The following is a 21403-nucleotide window of genomic DNA, read 5'->3' as shown; positions in this document are numbered from 1 at the left end:
CTATGCTCCTCATTTTATTTTTTTTTGTTGGGTTTTGTTTGTTTCATCTCATCTCATTATCTGTAGCCGCTTTATCCTTCTACAGGGTCGCAGGCAAGCTGGATCCTATCCCAGCTGACTACGGGCGAAAGGCGGGGTACACCCTGGACAAGTCGCCAGGTCATTACAGGGCTGACACATAGACACAGACAACCATTCACACTCACATTCACACCTACGGTCAATTTAGAGTCACCAGTTAACCTAACCTGCATGTCTTTGGACTGTGGGGGAAACCGGAGCACCCGGAGGAAACCCACGCGGACACGGGGAGAACATGCAAACTCCGCACAGAAGGGCCCTCGCCGGCCCCGGGGCTCGAACCCGGACCTTCTTGCTGTGAGGCGACAGCGCTAACCACTACACCACCGTGCCACCCCCTGATTAATAATAAAAAACTTAAACATGTAAAGGGTTTTACTTCATAACTTCATGTAAAACTTCATGTAAACGTTGATGTTTTGTTATGAATCAGGGGCTCAGTGCAGCAGCTCCTCCACACCACACAGTGGCGGCCATGTTGTAGTGAAGAAGAGAAAGAAGAAGAAAAAACTTCAACCCCACAACGGTAGCGATAGGCGACGCGCCGATGGCGACGTGACGTCATCGGTATGCGACAGGAATTCGACACCGAAGACGCGATGGCGGAGTCTGAGTATGTATTCCGTTTGCATTTTCCATCTGGATAATCCTTTGCCTCGGTTAATCCACTCTCTTGTCGGTGTGTCTGGTTGTCAGCTGCTCTGTGTGTGTGCCCGGATGGAGAAGATATTTTACAGAATCGATGATGTTAAATCAGGATTTTTTATCACTGCACATGGGTCTGGTGTTAACTCGAGCAGTGTACAGTGAAGATCTGTATAAGTACAGCTTTAACTTCTCTCTCCGTCTTCCTGTCTCCTTTAGGACAAAGAAGATTATTAAGTTGGTCCCTGAGAACCTTCTTAAGAAAAGAAAAGCGTATCAGGCGATTAAAGCCACTCAAGCCAAGCTCGCATTACTCGAGAGAAGAAAGGTAACTACATAAATGATGGAATCAATTTTGTGCCAAAATGTTCATACAATACTTTTGAAATATCAAACAAAAACGACAAATCAAAATACAAAAAAAAAAGTCAATTTTTTTAGACTGGCAAACAAATTATTCGTGTAATCGTGCAAAATATCAGTCTATTACTCTTCAGAAACCTTTTTGTTCTGCCTCTTTCTCGGTTTTGTTTGATGTAATTTATTTTGGTTGCGATTCCAGCTTTCTCGTTTGCGCTCCCTGACTTTTTGCTTGCAGTTTTGGCACAAACTTCCCGTGTGGGTGGGCTGTCCAGGAATGCATTCCCATTGGCTAACTTGTGTTTGACTGACAGCTCCGCTCAGCCATTCCCTACTCGGATTCTGGCGGACTGTTTGACGAGTGACATATCATACGCTACGTTCACACTGCAAGGCTTAATGCTCAATTCCGATTTTTTTGTGAAATCCGATTTTTTTGTGAGGTCGTTCACATTAACAAATATATGCGACTTGTATGTGATCCTCAGTATGAACGAAAAGCGACCTAAAAGTGTTCCGCATGCGCACTGCAGGATACGACGACGTCACACGCAGTGAGCATGGCCAGTGTTTACGGAAGTAAAACCGCCCGGTTGCGGTATGACCCATCCAATCTAGCTTGAATAGCTGCATCCCCCCAAATGGAAATCAGCTCCCTAACCTCTGCGTCCTTCCATTGAGAAGATTCAGAACCTTCACAGCCCGAAGCATCCCTCGCATTGATGTCATGTGCAGGGGCGCAGATACGTTTTTTGAACTGGGGGGGACAAAGCTGCCAGTAAACCAACCCCAACCCCGATATGCCTGTCAAACTTGTTGTGGGTTACCATAGCAACCAAGCTCGAGCTCACAACCTGTGCAGTCTGCGCAGCTCAACCAACCGAATATCAGTCTTTGTTTTATGTGAGTTGTTGCAACTATGTATACACTGCTGTGCACCTCAATAAACCGAATGGTAATTAGTCTTTTGATTTTTCCGTGAGGTTTGCCTTATGCAAAGAAAGACAGCATAGACGTTTTTTCCTCCCTATAAGTGGGGGGGACCGAGCGAGGTGAATTTAAATCTGGGTGGGACAAGTCCCACCCTCTATCTGCGCCCGTGATTATGCGCCATGTTGTTGTAACTTTTTTTGAGAGACCCGTCGCCTACTTCAGCGCAGAATAGTGACGTTTGTGGCTTGTTGATGACGTGTAAGTCGGATGAATGCGACCTGGCGGTTCAGACTGAAGTCGCATATGAAAAGAGCGGATAGGAATCGGAATTAGGACCACATATCCAAACGGCCTGGGTCGGATTTGAAAAAATCGGATCTGTGTCGTTCATATTGTCAATAAAAGATCGGATACAGGTCACATATGGGCGAAAAGATCGGATTTGAGTCACTTCAGCCTGCAGTGTGAACGTAGCCTTAGTCGCCACTGAAGTCCACTCGATCCTTGTTTACCGTCAATGGATCGGTCACTCGTCAAACAGTCCGCCAGAATCCGAGTAGGGAATGGCTGAGCGTAGCTGTCAGTCAAACACAAGTTAGCCAATGGGAATGCATTCCTGGACAGCCCGCCCACACGTGAAGTTTGTGCCAAAACTGCAAGCAAAAAGTCAGGGAGCGCAAACGAGAAAGCTGGAATCACAACCAAAATAAATTACGTCAAACAAAACTGAGAAAGACGCAGAACAAAAATAAAAGGTTTCTGAAGAGTAAGGGCCTCTGCATGCTCTTGCGACAAGGCTTTCGCAGATAGCTTTTCGCAGACAGTTGTAATTTATCGTTGAGCGGGGAGTAATAGGCGTGCGCGATGTTATTCACCGCCACAACGCAAGGGGGCGCGAAGTCGCGAAATCGCTAGGAGTAGTTGGTGGGTGTGGTTAGTGGAGTGTTTATCCTCTGGTTACTTATAATGACTAGAACTGGAGTCGTATAGATGTACGTACTTCCTCACTTCCTCAATTAACCGCTCTTCGTGCTGCTCCATCTTCGCTCGTGTTTTTAAAAATGGCGGTCGTGAAAACAAACCAAACCGGGAAAGTAGGGAAGCGGAAGTGCGTGTACAGCGGATGTAGAGTGGACCAATCAGAGCCCTCTTGTCTGCGACGCTGTCTGCGAGGCTTCTGCGGTGGTCACAATTTTTGGGAGGTGGGGGGGCTACGCAGACGCCATCTGCGACACCATCTGCGAGGACTGCGTTTTCAGCATAAATTGGCCTTAATAGACTGATATTTTGCACGATTACACGAATAATTTGTTTGCCAGTCTAAAAAAATTGACTTTTTTTGTATTTTGATTTGTCGTTTTTGTTTGAAATTTCAAAAGTATTGTATGAACATTTTGGCACAAAATTGATTCCATAACTACACACTCAGAGGATGCTTATTAAAACACACACAAAACCAAGATTTCAACAGAGCTCTGTTTTTCTAACAGACAAAGAAAGGACAGTTGAAGTTCAAGCGCCTGGAGGAATATCATAAGTACAGCAGGATAAAGCAGAGAGATGATGTACGTCTGGCGAGATTCAAGCACAGACCTCCTCCTGCTCTTCCTCCAGCCAAGAACAGCCTGGTGTTTGCTGTGCGCATTCGACAGTAAGCTTCCTTAACGCTTCTTTACAACCTTTTCTCACTCGCAGGGCTGGATTCTTTTTTGTCCATCCACAGGGTTCCCACTGGGTTCTGAAAAATATCCATCTGTTATCCGTAACCGCTTATCCTGTGCAGGATCGTGGGCAAGCTGGAGCCTATCCCAGCTGACTATGGGTGGGAGGCGGGGTACACCCTGGACAAGTCACCAGGTCATCGGAGGGTTGACACAGATAACCCTTTTCCACCAAATCAGTTCCAGGGCTGGTTCGGGGCCAGTGCTGATGCTGGTTCACAACTCGTTCAGCTTGCGAGCCAGCTGAGAACCAGTTTGCTTTTCCATAGCTTGGGGTGCTAAGGGGAGCCACATCAGTTACGTCACTGTATACGTCAGTTATGTCGCTGAATTTGGATAAACTTTGGCGCGAACATCAAAGCAGCAACAACAATAATGGATGACTTCGCGTTTGTACGGCTGCTGCTTCTCGTCGCTTAAAAATGGCGACCTTTCGCGGTTGTTGGTCTTAACAACTCCGCCCCCTCCGCTGACGTAAGCGGTTCTTTCCTCTGGCCCAGCAGAGAGTTGGTGCTAGCCTGGAACCGGTTTTTCTGGCCCTAGAGCCAGTTCTTTGTCAGTGGAAACAGAAAACCCGGTGCCAGACTAAGCACTGGCCCCGAACCAGCCCTGGAGCTGCTTTGGTGGAAAAGGGGCAATAGATACCCCTTTTCCACCAAATCAGTTCCGGGGCTGGTGCTGGTTCACAACTCGTTCAACTTGCGAGCCAGCTGAGAACCAGTTTGCTTTTCCATAGCTCGGGGTGCTAAGGGGAGCCACATCAGTTACGTCGCTGCGTTTGCATAAACTTTGGCGCAAACATCGAAGCAGCAACAACAACACGGAGAAGAAGAAGCAGCAACAACAATAATAATGGATGACTTCGCGTTTGTACAGCTGCTGCTTCTCGTTGCTTGAAAATGCCGACCTTTCGCGGTCTTACTATTGTTGTTGGTCTTAACAACTCCGCCCGCCCGCCCCCCCCCCGTGGACTGTGGAGGAAACTGGAGTAGACACGGGGAGAACATGCAAACTCCACACAGAAAGGCCGCCGAACCTTCTTGCTGTGAGGCGACAGTGCTAACCACTACACCACCGTGCCGCCCCGTTCTGAAAAGTCAAGTCAAAGAAGTATTCTTCACTTTTTCTTATTTATGCTTCACTTTGTTAGTCTGTATTTTTTCTTAGTTACTGACTTATCAAACTGGACTTAATACAGGTTTATACCAACCAAACTGGCACAATTCAAATATTTGTACAGATACAGGTCTCTCCATTCCGTATAAAATTTGGGTTCCACTCCAGCCTGTAATAAGAGAGACCTGATTTTGGGTGCCCTGTGCACCATCATGCTCAAATAAACCTCTTTAGTTTGAGCTTACTGAAGGTGGAATAATTCAAAAGCAGTATTAGGACTCACTTTGGCCTTTACTTCAGCACAGATAATCGGGGCAGCACGGTGGTGTAATGGTTAGCACTGTCGCCTCACAGCAAGAAGGTTCTGGGTTCGAGCCCAGCAGCCGGCAGGGCCCTTTCTGTGCGGAGTTTGCATGTTCTCCCCGTGTCTGCATGGGTTCCCTCTGGGTGCTCCGGTTTCCCCCACAGTCTAAAGACATGCAGGTTAGGTTAACATGGGGCAGCCATGGCCTGAGGTTGGGCTGGAGTGCTTTTGAGCAAGGCTACCTGACCCCCAACTGCTCCCTGGGCACTGTAGCATAGCTGCCCACTGCTCTGGGTATGTGTGTGCTCATTGGTCACTTGTGTGTACGTGTGACAAAATACAGGCTTCTTGGCTTATTCTTCAGAACTTGATTTACAATTTTTGAGAAGAATCTTGGAACAACCAACAGGCAAGGCAAGTTTATTTATATAGTGCATTTCATACACAGTGGCAGTTCAATGTGCTTTACAGAGTAGGGTGCATCAGTTGCCCTCACTTTCATAAAATCTGATGCATTTTTGTTTGGGCGTTCCTTTTCACCAATAAAGACATCCTGTAACATTTTTTGACCATATTCAAAAGTCTAAGGGCCTCTGCATGCTCTTGCGACAAGGCTTTCACAGATAGCTTTTCGCAGACAGTTGTAATTTATCGTTGAGCGGGGAGTAATAGGCGTGCGCGATGTTATTCACCGCCACAACGCAAGGGGGCGCGAAATCGCTAGGAGTAGTTGGTGGGTGTGGTTAGTGGAGTGTTTATCCTCCGGTTACTTATAATGACTAGAACTGGAGTCGTATAGATGTACGTACTTCCTCACTTCCTCGATCAACCGCTGTTCATGCTGCTCCATCTTCGCTCGTGTTTTTAAAAATGCCGGTCGTGAAAACAAACCAAACCGGGAAAGTAGGGAAGCGGAAGTGCGTGTACAGCGGATGTAGAGTGGACCAATCAGAGCCCTCTTGTCTGTGACGCTGTCTGCGAGGCTTCTGCGGTGGTCACAATTTTTGGGAGGTCCGTGCAGAGCGTCTGCGAAGGTGGGGGGGCTTCGCAGACGCCATCTGTGACGCCATCTGCGAGGACTGCGTTGTCAGCATAAATTGGCCTTAATGGTGGCACCATGAGGTTCATTTTTTTGCCAAAAAACGCTTATTTTATGTTTTCGCGTAAGGTTTGAATCACAATGTTGGACTCCATTTATTGATTTCTTGTGAGCCAGAGATCATGTTAAGAACCTTTGCAAGGGATTGAGAAGCATTAATGTGATTCATAATACATTTGTATTGTTTAAAAGTAGTTGAACAATGATTCAGTGAACAGCTAAAACTCAAACTGTGCTTGATAATATATTTAGAATATGTACTAAAAATGTGGATCTAAGATATTTGGTATACTCTATAAGGTGCCATAATGTTTCATGAAAAGTGATCGAAATTTTGTCATAAAATAGCAGCTTTTTCCAGAACTTTGAGCTCCTGGTGCCACCATTAAACTTTAGAATTTTGTCAAAGTATTTCACCCAGTGTGTTTTCTTACCAAAAGGAACATAAAAACAAAAATGCATCATGATCGGAGGAACTTTTCATTTTTAGGGGGCAACTGATGCAAAACAGTAAACAATAGAAAATAAAATTACATAAAATAAAGGGGGAAGAAGAGAGAAAAAAATAAAAATATGAGAATTAAACAATAGTAGAAATAAAGTGAAGTAAAAGTTCAGTAAAAAAACAGCAGAATAAAATGGAATACAAGTTAAGTAAAGTTTAAAACATGTAAAGATGATATTAATCAGTTAGCAGAAAGCATCTGAGAACAGCTTGGTCTTTAGTCTAGATTTGAAGCTGCCAACAGCAGGAGCATTTTTGATGTCCTCTGGGAGTTGGTTCCATAGCTGTACTGCATAGTAGCTAAAAGCTGCTTCACCACACTTTGTTCACCACACAGGGAAGGAATCCGATTTTCCCGTCGATTTACAAACACACAATGACACCATGTTTTTCATCATACGTTATCCACAGGAACTCAACACACCATGCTCCCTTCAGTCGCTTACCGGCTGACAGCACTTTTCTTTTTAAACCGACCCTTGTGTTACTGACACTGTCAGGGACAGTCGAGATTTGAGTGTGCCTCCCCCGTGGCTGTTTCAGCCCTTAAATCCTCTTCAGTGCTTGAAAAAGACAGCTCAAAAATCGTCATCAGCTTACACCAAGCCATTGTTCGGTTCATGCAGAGATGATTACACCACCACACCAGGCCGATTAAGACGCACTGTGATTGGTCAAAAGTTTGGCGCTCATTTGGTCATTACAAGCTTCAACACCAGGCATTGCCCGATTTGCCCGACCAAGACACTCGGGCAGAAATATTTTAACGAGTTAGGCCCATTCGGGCACACCTACGGTCAGCTTCTTTAAGCACAAAAATGATTTTCGAGTGAGTACATTACAAAAAACAAGACGCATTAACCAGCGTCCTCGCATCCCCTGTGATTGCCGTTTTGCTTTTTTTCTTCCCGATTTGTAATGGCGATTCTGATTGCCTCGCTTCAGGTGCACATGCGTGTTTGTGCTTTTCATCACTACGAGTGGTCGCTGGTGCCCTCTACGTTTTCCCGGGTTGACTTCAGAACATCCACAAATCATGTCTGTACATTCAGTGAATTTCCTCCTAAATGCAATGGCAAACTGAATGACAAGACAGTACTGCAGTACAGACTCCTGTTTTATAATGCTTTTAGTTTTATAATTCATCTTTGCAATATTACGTCATTGTTATCGGCAAAACAAAGTGTTTTGTGTCCTAAACTCTATATAAAAAGACATATTACATACTAGTACCGTACGTGAGGCTTACATATGATATTGATTTTATGTTTCATGTTTTCAGGGCTTGTCTTGTTTTCTGTTGTAGAAGTAAAATGTTGCTTTTTAAAAAACATGGACTTTTGTCTAAATAACTCGCTTATACCCCTAGAAAACATATCCGTATTGGCTTGAACCGGGTACTTGAAAACTTGCCGAAATACTGCAAAATTTTTGGGCAAAAATTTTTTGAGGCCATTTAAGGTGTCAAAAGTTAATGTTGAGACCTGCATTATGTCGAGTGGATTTTACTGGTCGCAAGCACGTGCTCATTGTTTACACTCCGGCTCCCCACCGTCTCTTCACTGCGGTTAGATTTCAGCAAAAGGAAGGATTTGTGAAGGGATTTCTATAAAAGGTGACTTATGATAATGATGACAAATACACTGTGATGACTGCGAGTGATTTTCTCTTCGTCACTGATAGATTGTTTATCAATGATGAGTGTGACGAGCGCCAGTGGGAACCCCGCATCCAATTCAGTACAGTACCTGCTCTATCTGGTCCCCAATCAGTCATATGTGTGTTTTAAATGTTTGTGTTTAAAGGATTAAAGGTGTCAGTCCAAAAGTGAGGCAGGTCATTTGCATGTTCAGGCTGCGCAAAATCTTCAGTGGTACCTTTATTAAAGTCAGCAAGACCTCGATGAACATGCTGCGAGTCATCGAGCCCTACGTTGCCTGGGGGTAAGACGGCCATGTTTTGATGCTTAGTCTTTAAATGCCTTGGACTGTTCTGACTCGAATAAGTTTGCTTTAAATAGATTTGTCATTTATTATTATGATCATTTGTTATGTTTGACAGATTTCCTAATTTGAAGTCGGTTCGTGAGCTCATCTTGAAAAGAGGCCAGGGCAAGGTTGATAAGAGAAGGATTCCTCTTACAGACAACACCGTCATTGAGAAGTATTTAGGTAAGCTTTGTGATGGTTATGCTAAAGGTATTAATCATAAGTAAATAACATAGGAGCACAATACAGTCTTTTCAAGCCTCCGACTGGATAATGTGATCCCTGCCTTCATTTATTGAAGATGAGGGGGACGGTATGAAGGGTATGAAGAGTGGTCTTGGATAAGCTATAGAGATCTTGCACGTGACGTCACATCCGCTCCAGATTGTAAGCCAGGGGTCACCAAACTTTTTTCTCTGGGGGCCACATTGTCGTTCCTGACTGTGATGGGGGCCGGGGTCGGGTCAGCTATATCACATAGAATTGTATGACCCAGACAAATATGACCACCAGCAGGCCTCATTGTGTAGTAGAGATTACTAGCCTGGCACGGCCATCCCCACTACTATATCCCCACTACTATATCCACACTACTATATCCCCACTACTATATCCCCACTACTATATCAACACTTGATTCCTGGCACATATTTGTTTATCTTTACTAGTGGTTTGCAAAAGTAGCAATCGAGTCTTCACACTTTGTTTTAATTTGAAATACCACTGATATTCCATTTATTTATTTTCTAATAAAAATAATATCAAAGCTGTCAAGGTAAGAAACATCTGCCTATTTGAGGTGATTGACACTGGCAAAGGTGAGTGGAAAATTATAAATTGTAGGTAGGCCTGTTGATGATATTAATAATATAAATAATAATTGTATGCAGCACTTAATAAAGGTCAAATAAATAGGCCTATAAAATAAATACATTTTAAAAAACTGAAATTATAATAATATGAGCAATAGATCACAGCAGTTGTGCTGTGACCTGCACGTCATTGCTCTCATCCATGGCCAAAGCAAAAAACTCGAATTCTGACACTCTCTCATTCAGCTGGTCATACACGTTGTCCCCCAAATCTTCGGTTCGCCTGGTCATAGTAGGTGCGGAGAGACTCACCGCACTGAGTGCATCCTTCTTGTCGGGACACACCTCCTCGGCCACAGCAAGCATGCGTACTTTAACAAAGTCCCCATCAGTAAACGGCTTTCCATGGGTAGCTAGTAGGTGAGCTACCTTATAGCTGGCTCGGACAGCAGCCTGGTTGATCTGGGTTTGGCGAAGGAATACATTCTGTTGTGCAGCCAGTCCGCATTTCATCCTCCGAATCCTGTCTTCTCTTGTTTGCCCTCGCAAACTAGCATACTCTTTGTGGCGGGTTTCATAGTGACGACGCAGATTATATTCTTTGAAAACCGGCACACTTTCTTTACATACAAGATAAACTGCACGGTCCTTACACTGAACGAAAAAAATAATCAGTGGCCCACTGTTCTTTAAAAACTCTGCACTCTATGTCAGCTTTTCGCTGACCGCTAGCCATTTTGCTGTCCTGAACACTGACAGTTCTCTGCGCGTGCGCTGCCTGTCACTGCTTGATCGCGAGCATATGACGAAAATTCGGAAAATATGAATAGTTCATTTTATAACTAAATATCAATTTTAATTGATAAAATCAGCAAAATACAAGATGCAGACATGTTATTATTTGCCAAAAAGCAATTTAAAAAAAATAGGCCATGACCACTTTTGGGGATTGCCTCATAGGGCCGGTTCAAGTGATGGGGGGCAGAGGGGCTGGGGGGCCGGTCAAAGGGGGGGTGGCGGGCCGGATCTGGCCCGCGGGCCGTAGTTTGGTGACCTCTGTTGTAAGCAGTCGCCATTTTGTCGGTCAAACGCCATATTTCCGCCGTCTTTCCAACACTGACTTTGTTTTTTTTTTCGCCCAAATCTTCAAATATTACCGTGCCACAATGCCGGAGAGTTGTATGGCATATAAATGCCACAACAGGAGAGGTCAGAAATCGGGAAGAAAGTTTCATAGGCTGCCACGGGACCCTGACAGGCATGCAAAGTGGATTGCTGCTATCGGCCGGGGCGATGCAAACAACAAGAACAAGGCATGGGAACCGACTGGAAAGAACGATCACTGGCGCCTGTGCAGTGACCATTTCACCTCAGGTTCGCCATGTATTCATTTCAGTATATCCATGTGGTTATTCGCAACATAAGTTTATGACTTGCTCTAATAAAAAATCCCGGGAAGTGGGAACCTGAGAAAAGGCTTGGGGCGGGGGGGTGGATTGGGTCTTTAGTGGTGTGACAATCAATGTAGTCTCTAGATATAAAATTATTTTACACTTTTAGGGGTCACATGAATTTCTGTAAAGATAACTGTCCAGAGATTTATAAGCACGCAGTGCTTCACCACCGAACAGCGAGGGAAAGTTAATGAGGTAATTATACACGTGTGGGTATTCCACCTCTGGCAGTTCCATATCCACTGACACGGTTGTGAAAACTACGTCCAGTAAGCCATAAGGGTCACTAATCCGTAGGTTGTTTATTTTAGACATATCTAATTATCTGTTCATTAGAAAAATGAGCCGTGTAGTCCGTCGGTTGAAATTGATCCATTTTGTATACGAGTGCAGCAGTATTCAGCGGTGTTTTTTACCGACAAAATGACAGCTGTGTACTTTCCAGTCACGTGACTGCAAGATCTCTATAGTAAGATATTTAGCTACTTGATTTATTCTGTTGCTTCTGAGGTTGTAAATGTGATCATTATGTAGTACACACACACGCAGCAAGTTAAGGTAACGCCATATCAACAGTAACATACATACAGCCTTGGTCAGAAGTTTACATACACTCCTCATGGGCATGAATGTCATAGTGATTTTGGTCTGTTAATGATTTCCTTGAACTGTTCTTTTTCCAGGTTGGAATGATTGTACAGCATACATCTTTAATGACTTCAAAAAACAAGAACTGAGTGCACAAGTTTGAATTCATTTTGGATTTTCTCTAATCCACACAGGGTCAAAATTATACATACAGGCTCAAATATATACATACACCCCCACTAATATTTGGTTAAATGTCCCTTAGCAAGTTGCACCTCGACCAGATGCTTTGCGTAGCCATCAACAAGCTTCTGGCATAATTCTGGCTGGATATTTGACCACTCTTCTTGGCATAATTGGTAGAGTTCCTTTAAATTGGTTGGTTTCCTGGCACGGACCCGGCTTTTAAGAGTGGTCCACATATTTTTCAATAGGGTTGAGGTCGGGGCTTTGGGAAGGCCATTCCAGAAGCTTAATGTTAGCTTGTTTTTTTTTTTTTCCATTCCAAAACCAGTTTTGATGTGTGTTTGGGATCATTGTCCTGTTGGAACACCCAATTGTGTCCAAGTTTCAACTGTCTAGCTGTTGATTTGAGGTGAAGTTGAGGAATTCTGAGGTAGTCCTCCTTCATTATTCTATCCACTTTGTGCAATGCACCAGTACCATTGGCAGCAAAACAGCCCCAGAGCATGATGCTACCACCACCATGCTTGACACTTGGTACAGTGTTCTTAGGTTTGAAAGCCTCACCTTTACTCCTCCAAACATACCTCTTGTCATTGTGGCCAGATAGCTCAGTCTTTGTCTCATCTGACCATAAAACTTTTCACCAGAAGGCTTGTCCATTACCCCTTTTCCACCAAATCAGTTCCAGGGCTGGTTCGGAGCCAGTGCTGGTGCTGGTTCACAACTCGTTCAACTTGCGAGCCAGCTGAGAACCAGTTTGCTTTTCCATCGCTCGCGGTGCTAACGGAAGACACGTCATTACGTCGCTGTATACGTCAGTTACGTCGTTGTATACGTCAGTTACCTCGCTACGTTTGCATAAACCTTGGCGTGAATATCGAAGCAAAAACAACACAGAAGAAGCAGCAGCAACAATAATAATAATAATAGATGACTTCGCGTTTGTACAGCTGCTGCTTCTCGTCACTTAAAAATGGCGATCTTTCACGGTCTTATTGTTGTTGGTCTTAACAACTCGGCCCCCCCCCGCTGACGTAAGCGGTTCTTTCCTCTGGCCCAGCAGAGAGTTGGTGCTAGCCTGGAACCGGTTTTTCTGGCCCAGAGCCAGTTCTTTGTCAGTGGAAACAGAAAACCCGGTTCCAAACTAAGCACTGGCCCCGAACCAGCCCTGGAACTGCTTTGGTGGAAAAGGGGCACTTGTGGGCAGCTGGAAATTTCAGTCAAGCTTGAAGGTGTTGATTTTGGGGCAGGGGCTTCTTTCTTGGTCTGCACCCTCTCAGTCCATGGTGATGTAAAACTCGGTTCACTGTGGACCGTGACGCTGGTGTTCCAGCAGTTTCCAGTTCATGGCGGGATTGAGCCTTGGTGGTTCCTGGATTGTTCCTGAACATCCTAACCAATTTCCTTTCATCTGAGGGTGACAGCAAGGTCTAGAAGAAGATCCAAAGTGGTGACACATCTGAATAACTTGTACTTGCATACAGTTGTTTGAACTGATGATCTTGGAATCTGCAGTTGTTTAGAAATGGCTCCAAGAGACCTTCCCAACTTGTGTATATCTGCAATTCTCCTTCTTAGATCTTCACGGAGTTCCTTGGACTTTCCCATGGTCAATCCAATGAGTGCTGTTAAACAAATCCTTTTTATGCTGGCAAAGAGAAACTACCAGTTGTAGTCAATTATGATCACTAACGAGAAGTTAATAGGCCTTGGCCATGTCAAATTAAAAGACATTGTAGAACCTTCAGCACCACTTAACAGATTTAAGTGAGTGGATATATATATTTCAGCCTGTATGGATAATTTTGACCCTGTGTGGATTAGAGAAAATCCAAAATGAATTCAAACTTGTGCACTCAAATTCTTGTTTCCTGAAGTCATTAAAGATGTATGCTGTACAATCATTCCACCATGGAAAAAGAACAGTCCAAGGAAATCATTAAGAGCTCAAAATTACCATGACATTCATGCCCATGATGAGTGTATGTAAACTTCTGACCACAACTGTATGTATAAATATCCAAAACAAAAGGACATGTTCTGCATGTACATGAACTTTTCTTCATACTGAATGCTCCAGAAACATCACATTAAAGGGTACCGGTATAGCATTTAAAGATGATTTATCAATAGTACAAGCCCTGATTATAATAATGCGCACAAGTGTAGCCACCTGATTAGCTACCATAAGCTTGAAAGTTCAAAATCACATCAAGTTTTATTCCACATGGCCAGCCAATATGGCGACGAAAGTCAGTTGATAGCCAGGTACTGGAAGTTAAGTATAGTCGATGTAAACATACTTGTTGGTCTGGATTTAGTCAGATTTAAAAAAAAAAAAGTTATCTTCAAGTCAGAATGGACAGTGGAGAAACCAGATATCTGTATGAACCTTGGATAAAGGACTATCCACGTGATTTCAGCAGTGAATCATCAGATGATTCTAATTAACGATGGCAAAATGAAGCTCTGAAGTGCGTATCGAGTATCGGGGGGGGGGCGTGGCAGATGAAGCCCAGTTTCGAAGCATGTATTATTTAGCAGAAAACCACGTGACTGATTACAAAAGCGGCCTCGGTTGTGGTTCACTGAAAGGTTCATTCCTCGAAGTCTCACTCAGAGTTCATTAACCACAGCTACTGCTAAAGCTACAGTCACACTACAGCTCATGATGCTTTGCGATGGGTTATCGATTGGAAAAATGAGGCATTTTGGTGGCGATGCATGGTGATCTACACGTGAGCTAGAAGTTGTGGTCACACAGCAGGCGCACACTTGACTATCACGCCTTCGCACGCTTGAGCCTGGAACAGCTCGAGCGGCCACGCTCGCTCACAGAGCGCGTTGTGCACGTGCTTGGGACCCAGCCATTATGGGAAACACTTGATGCTGATTTGAGCACAATCAGCACGCGCATATAAGGATGTTGTTTTCTCAGAGGCTTTGCGAAGTATTATCACTGTAACATTTGTTTCTAGCCATGTTTATGACTCTGGTTAAAGACTCTGCTTTTTGTTTTGCTTTTGGTTTCATTTGTATTTGGTTACTCTGACCTTGCCTCGTGTTTTGGTTTTATCAATATCACGCCTCCTAATAAACACACTTCCTGCACTTGGACCCATCTGTCGCTGCATACCTGACAGAATACTTGCAAAGTCTCTGTGAAAACGGTGTCTTTATATGCACGTGCTCATTTCACTCAAATCAGCATCAGGCGTTTCCCATAACGACTGGGTCCCAAGCCCGCGCACAACACGCTCCGAAGGATCCCCGAACGTAAATGTATGTTTTAAGTCTCGGGGAAAGTTAGGCGATGCCGAGCTGCTGTGTTGATGAGGCTCCTGCGAGCATTGGGGACATGGATTCGAGACCAGTGCATCTCAAGAGGCTTGATGAAGGTTCCCCGAGCTTTGGGAAGTATTCCCAAACAGATCTGTGAGTATTCGCTGCTTAGTTTGCCGATGAAAACATGGCTACCAAATTTCAATGCATGCATTGAAATTTTTCACGACATTTTTGGCCACTCGTGAGGCGGAGACGCACCAAAAAACAACTCGCAAAGCTCGGAGAACGTTTGCCGTGCATCAAACGATTGGTAGCAGTGCTGCCAATTTTTCATTGCCAAGTATTCGCAAACCCATCATGAGCTGGAGTGTGATCAGGGCCAAAGAGAAATCTACAGCATGTTTTAATTTCTACATTACATCAGTGTTCTGACAGTTTTTCACAATGTTCCATTTTAAATAACTTTTTATGTAATTTTTTTTCTTCCAATTTATTGTGCTTTTTTTTTTTTAATTTGGTGTCTACTCTTCTTATTTTCACAAACACACACACACTGCCTCTTTGTATGAATTTATGCTCCGTATAATTGTGTCTGCATGATAAGATAAAAAAAAAAGGTGAACATAAACATAAAGAGGGGTAACATTTGTGTTTATGTTCAGTCTGTATGATGGGACTGCGAGTGCTACTGCAGCCGTGCACTGCACAGAGTAACACTGATATTTTTGTTTTGGAACCGAATTTTTTTTTTCCCCACTGTGTTTGGATTGAGGCAGTTCCTTTTCTCACACACTCCGGATGAAACGCTGATGTGAATCAAACAGACCGAGGCTTCGTCTGTCATCGGTCATGTGGTTTTCTGCAAAACAACACATGCCTCAATGCGGGGCTTCACCTGATATGCCCTCTTAGAGTTGTACAATTCAGTTGAAAAACAAACAAATCTATCATTTCAACGGGGTGTTTTTTTTTTTTTTTAATATCCACTGTATATGTGTGTCCATACTAGTTATAAAGCATATTTATTTATTTACTGCATGTGTGAATACAGGTGCCACCTGCAACGTGCCACAACAGATTATGGTCTAAATATAGCCTAGTGACAGCTCAAAGCTGAGTGTAAGTTTATAGCGGCGCGCCAGACAATGACATTCGTGTCTGTCTTTTTAAAAACTTTTTTAAAAACACATGATAGATGGGCTTTAATCCAGTGCTTATTTTTAATTTGCTTTTTTAAAAAATTAACATGGGCTTATTTACTAACACATTTTACACTCGTTGGGAGTTCCGATTTTAGGCAGTGCCTAAATACATACATTAGCTTTGAATGCCTATACCATTCTAGCTAATCCACTTGCATGGCTTGAATCCCTTTTCCATGGATGGTGTTGGAATATTGTTGGCATAGCGGAGTGTTTGAGTCTAATGCGACCTGCGTAGCCCAAGAGCTCGGCCTGTAGATTCCTTTCAAAGCAATCGGGCTCAAAATGGTCCTCACAAACAACAGAATTTCAGCCAAAAGAGTGTTTCTAAAGTGTGACCTGTTCCCAAGTTTTGGAGCCGTTGTTAAGCAAGTCATTTATATTGCTCAGTCATCGGCAATGGAACACGGAAAAAATGCTTTCCCGTTTATTTTTGCACGTCGCCGTTTTTCAACAGTGTTTTGTACATCTGGCTACATCGTGGTATCCGGAGCAGTGAGCCAGTCAAGATACAGGAAACTGGTCAACAATTTTATGTAATTCTGATCTTTGACACTGCCCACAAAATAGCAATATGACTGCGTCCTTCAGTGAGCAGGAATACAAAAGACTTTTTAAGTACTGTTTTATACATTACAGTGTGACTACAGGGGAGTCAAAATGTGTTTGTGCAAAATATGTAATTTGTCGAGCTTATGTTTATTTTCTCTGGGGGTACCCTTTAACCCTGTTGAAGTCGTCATGTCTTCGCCTGCAACCTCTCGTAGCCTCGGCATGGTGTAGAACACTGTTCTGGAAAAAGTGAAATGATCTCACATACAGAAGTTTTTTTTTTTTTTTCCTGGGGGGATTCTTTCAGTTTAGAGATCTTCAGCCATGTTTTTCTGTTTGTCCGTCCTCTCTTGATAGATGATGACCAGAACAGTCCTGTTTAGATTTGTGCTTGCATTGATAACACTGCTGTTTCAGTCTGTTTGTTTGTACAGCGCTCCCAAAACTCTAATGAAAAAAGTCCAGAGAAGTGCAAAGTAAACAAAAGTAGCTTAATGAAACACCCTGTCCGGCTGTCCAGCTATTACAGTAGCTTCTGCTTGTTACCAGAAGTCTAAAAGCCAGCGTCTGTAAGGGTATGAGGGTGTATTAGTGCCCATGACATGGGTAGCTTGTACATTAGGGTGCATCAGTTGCCCTCACTTTCATAAAATCTGATGCATTTTTGTTTGGGTGTTCCTTTTCACCAATAAAGACATCCTGTAAAATTTTTTGACCATATTCAAAAGTCTAATGGTGGCACCATGAGGTTCATTTTTTGCCAAAAAACGCTTATTTTATGTTTTCGCGTAAGGTTTGAATCACAATGTTGGACTCCATTTATTGATTTCTTGTGAGCCAGAGATCATGTTAAGAACCTTTGCAAGGGATTGAGAAGCATTAATGTGATTCAGAATACATTTGTATTGTTTAAAAGTAGTTGAACAATGATTCAATGAACAGCTAAAACTCAAACTGTACTTGATAATATATTTAGAATATGTACTAAAAATGTGGATCTAAGATATTTGGTATACTCTATAAGGTGCCATAATGTTTCATGAAAAGTGATCAAAATTTTGTCAAAGTCATAAAATAGTAGCTTTTTCCATAACTTTGAGCTCCTGGTGCCACTATTAAACTTTAGAATTTTGTCAATGTTTCACCCAGTGTGTTTTCTTACCAAAAGGAACATAAAAACAAAAATGCATCATGATTGGAGGAACTTTTCATTTTTAGGGGGCAACTGATGCACCCTATTGTACATCTGGGAAGGCATCATTAATCATGAATAATATCTACTGGTTTTGGAGCAATATGCTGGCATCCAGACAAAATCTTTTCCAGGGAAGGCCTTCCTTCTTTCAGCAAGACAATGACAAACCACGTTCTGCACATATTAAAACTGCATGGCTCCATAGTAAGAGTCCAGGTGCTAAACTGGCCTGCCTGCAGTCCAGACCTGTCACCCATTGAGGGGGGGAAAGTGGCACACTGAAGTGCAAAATACAACAAAGTGGACCCGAACTGTTGACCAACTGAAATTGTATATCAGACAAAAATGGGACATTTCTCTTTCAAAACTATAGCAGTCGGTTTCCTCAGTTCCCAAACGTTTAGAGTGTTATTAAAAGTAGCGGTGATGCAACACAATAGTAAACATGCCCCTTCCCAACTTTTTTGAAATGTGTTGCTGACCTCAAATTGAAAACGAGCATCTATTTTTCAAAGAAATAAATAAAATTTCTCAGTTTCAACATTTTTTATATGTTGTCTTTGTACTATTTGAATGAAATATAGGGTCTCCATGATTTGCAAATCATCGCCTTCTGTTATTTGTCCCAGCTTTTTTGGAGTTGGAGTTGTAAAAGACTTTTTTTAACAGCACAAGTATCCATAAATCCATGTTATTTAGGATGTGCTAGAATTTTACCCGCAGGATATTTTCAAGCATAAATTAAACTTTTTTTTGGTTAAAAAGAAAAAAATGTTTTGTATAAAATGTTTACTGTTTATTTCATAAGCTCAAGTAAGACATTGCATCAAAACACTAGAACTTACAGACTATATCAGTTATAATTGGACTTTCATTAAAATAAGTAATAACCGTATTCATGCAATGGCACACGAATAAAAATTCTTTGCATTTTAGCACAAGGCAGTGTTTCCCACAGAAATTTTGGAGCCTATGGGGGCAGCCCATTGGGGGGGGCGTGTCCGGTTGAATTGCAGGGGTGCGTGGGGGTTGTTTAAAATTAAGTGATATGTTAAATATCAAGTTATTACTGAAAAACTATTGATTAAAAAAACCAAGACACTGAGAAATGGTCCTATAAACAACTTTACCAATATAAAAGATTACCAGGACTACAAAAATGCAGAAAAATAGGCTTTACTTATCCAAATGCACCTGTTGGTTCAAAAGTTAAAGTGCAGAGAACCTCACAGCACAACATGAAGTTACCTTAAAATATAATATAAATGCCTCAGCTTTCATGTAAGAAAAAAAAAAAAACTATTAATACTAGTACTGTGTGCAGGCAGTCTCTCCTGAAGACTAAATTAAACAATAATTATAAACTAATAAAATAAATGGCTCAGGCTTCATAGAAGAAAAAAAACAATTTGAACAGAATCTCACAGTTATGATGCTGAAGCTGCCTAAACAATGGAAAATAAAATACCATTTTGGCAAAAATGTTGGCATCCATTAATTTCTTGTATTAAATAAAAAAATATGTTGCCAGATACTGCCGACGTTTTACAGCCCAAAATATGTTCAAAACCCGCCAAAATGCACTTAAAACTGCCCAATTGGACGGGAAACCGCCCAATCTGGCAACACTGCGCGGCACATGCTGCTTCTCTTGAACGGAGGAAGTAAGGTGGAAGGTAGTTTGTCGACGTCACCTCAAGACGGTGCCAACGATTGGTCAAATTTGCGGGAAAGTTGCGGTGATTGGATATAATTGCAACACCGCCCTGAATTCTCGGGGATTGGTTGAATTTGCGTTGAAGTTGCAAATGGCAACATCGCGAAATCCTGGAGGGTGTGATCAATGCGCTCTCCATGCGCCTATAAAGCACAATAGCGTAGCCTAAATGTCACCTTCTCAATCGTGTCAAAGGCTACATAAAGTTGTATAAACTTACCTTAACATGTAGATGCAGACAGGATGTAGCTAATCAGAGTTCTCTCTTCACGGTGTCTCAGATAGGCAACGCACGCAATGTCAGACCGGGTGCGCCAGTGTCGCCGTGCGTGCGTGTGGGCGGGCGCGGACTGAGACTATGGCGGCCCAAATTAGACTATGGCGGGCCGCCATAGTCTCGTCAGTGTGTGGGAAACACTGCAAGGTTTATAGCCTAGCGTATCTGCCATTTTGGTTTTGAGTGAGACTTTTTTTTTTGACTGATTTTGGTGCTTTTCTGTGGTATTTCCCTATAGGCCAGCATGGGATCATATGTTTGGAGGACCTCATCCATGAGATCTACTCAGCTGGAAAGAATTTCAAGGTAGCGAACAGCTTCCTCTGGCCCTTCCATTTGTCTGTTCCCCGACATTCCGCCAGAGATAAAGCTGGCCTTTTGAAAGACATGGGCGAGCCAGGACCTCGAGCCGAGGACATTAACAGAGTGATCAGGAAATTTAACTGAGCCTCTCTATGTGGGAACTTGGACAAACTGTACTGTTTTATGGAGAGTTATTGGCTTTCCTGCCTTTCCCTTTCCCAGTTCTGGCATATATTTCAACTCCTTACCCTAGAAAAGAAGGACTGGACCAGAGTTTTTCTTCACCAGTGTGTAATGACTGAAAAGCTAAAATGTTCTGTGTCGCAGGCCACAGTGTTATTTAATTCTGTGCAGCAAGTTTTATATTAAAGCAAATGTTAGTTTATTATAAATGGTAATCACATGGCATTTGAGTGTCTGTGTTTAAACCCAATTCGCCAGCTCCCACTCCTTCATCTCTTAGTGTCTCACAGTCTGGGATGGTTCAAGACTGCTAGCATGTGCCTCCTCAGCCACTAGATTTCACCACAGAGCAGCGGAACACACTGACAAAAGTGCTAACTGCCCTCTTCTGCATCCACGAGCTCACACACAGTTCGTAAGTTGTTCTGGGAGTAACGTTGACCCTCACATGCAAGCATCAGGGCCACTTTTACTCTCTTGGACTCTGGGCTTGTGACATCAGCATTCCAACTTGCAATCACAATCGAATAGTCTGTCTTTTTTAATGTCAATAAAATATTGTAAAAATACAGAAGAATACAACTACAGTTGAAAGGTGGGATTTATGGACAGTTGCATGACAGATGTTTATTTCCCATTGTTTTGCCCAATAATATCAGACTAGACATCAGTTCATGTGTTTCAATCCCTGCAGACTCTGTCCTCCCTACTTCCATATCCTGTTTTTTTTTTTTTTTTTTAAATAAAGTTAATTGAGTGTTTATTCAATAAGAAATTACAAGTAGATGGATGTAGGGGGCTGGACCTTTTCTCAACCTCCCACGTTTGTCGCTAATTATTAGTGCATTGTCGCCATGCATACGTTTTCATTTTATTAAAAAGCAGTGACCTCTACAA

At 42.8% G+C, this 21403-nt stretch overlaps 1 protein-coding gene across 1 annotated transcript; it reads left to right on the top strand.

Annotated features, from left to right (window-relative positions):
• Positions 1-587: 587 nt before the first annotated feature.
• rpl7l1 (ribosomal protein L7-like 1) lies at positions 588-21403 on the top strand. The gene is made up of 6 exons (XM_060914221.1): positions 588-694; positions 946-1054; positions 3510-3670; positions 8570-8707; positions 8826-8935; positions 20259-21403. The coding sequence occupies exons 1-6, from the start codon at positions 651-653 to the stop codon at positions 20465-20467; spliced, it is 771 nt and encodes a 256-aa protein (XP_060770204.1). The 5' UTR covers positions 588-650; the 3' UTR covers positions 20468-21403.

This window comes from Neoarius graeffei, chromosome 2 (assembly GCF_027579695.1).
Source record: "Neoarius graeffei isolate fNeoGra1 chromosome 2, fNeoGra1.pri, whole genome shotgun sequence".
NCBI lineage: Eukaryota > Metazoa > Chordata > Actinopteri > Siluriformes > Ariidae > Neoarius > Neoarius graeffei.
Note: the sequence above shows the minus strand (reverse complement) of the source record. Positions and strands in the feature narration are given on the sequence as shown.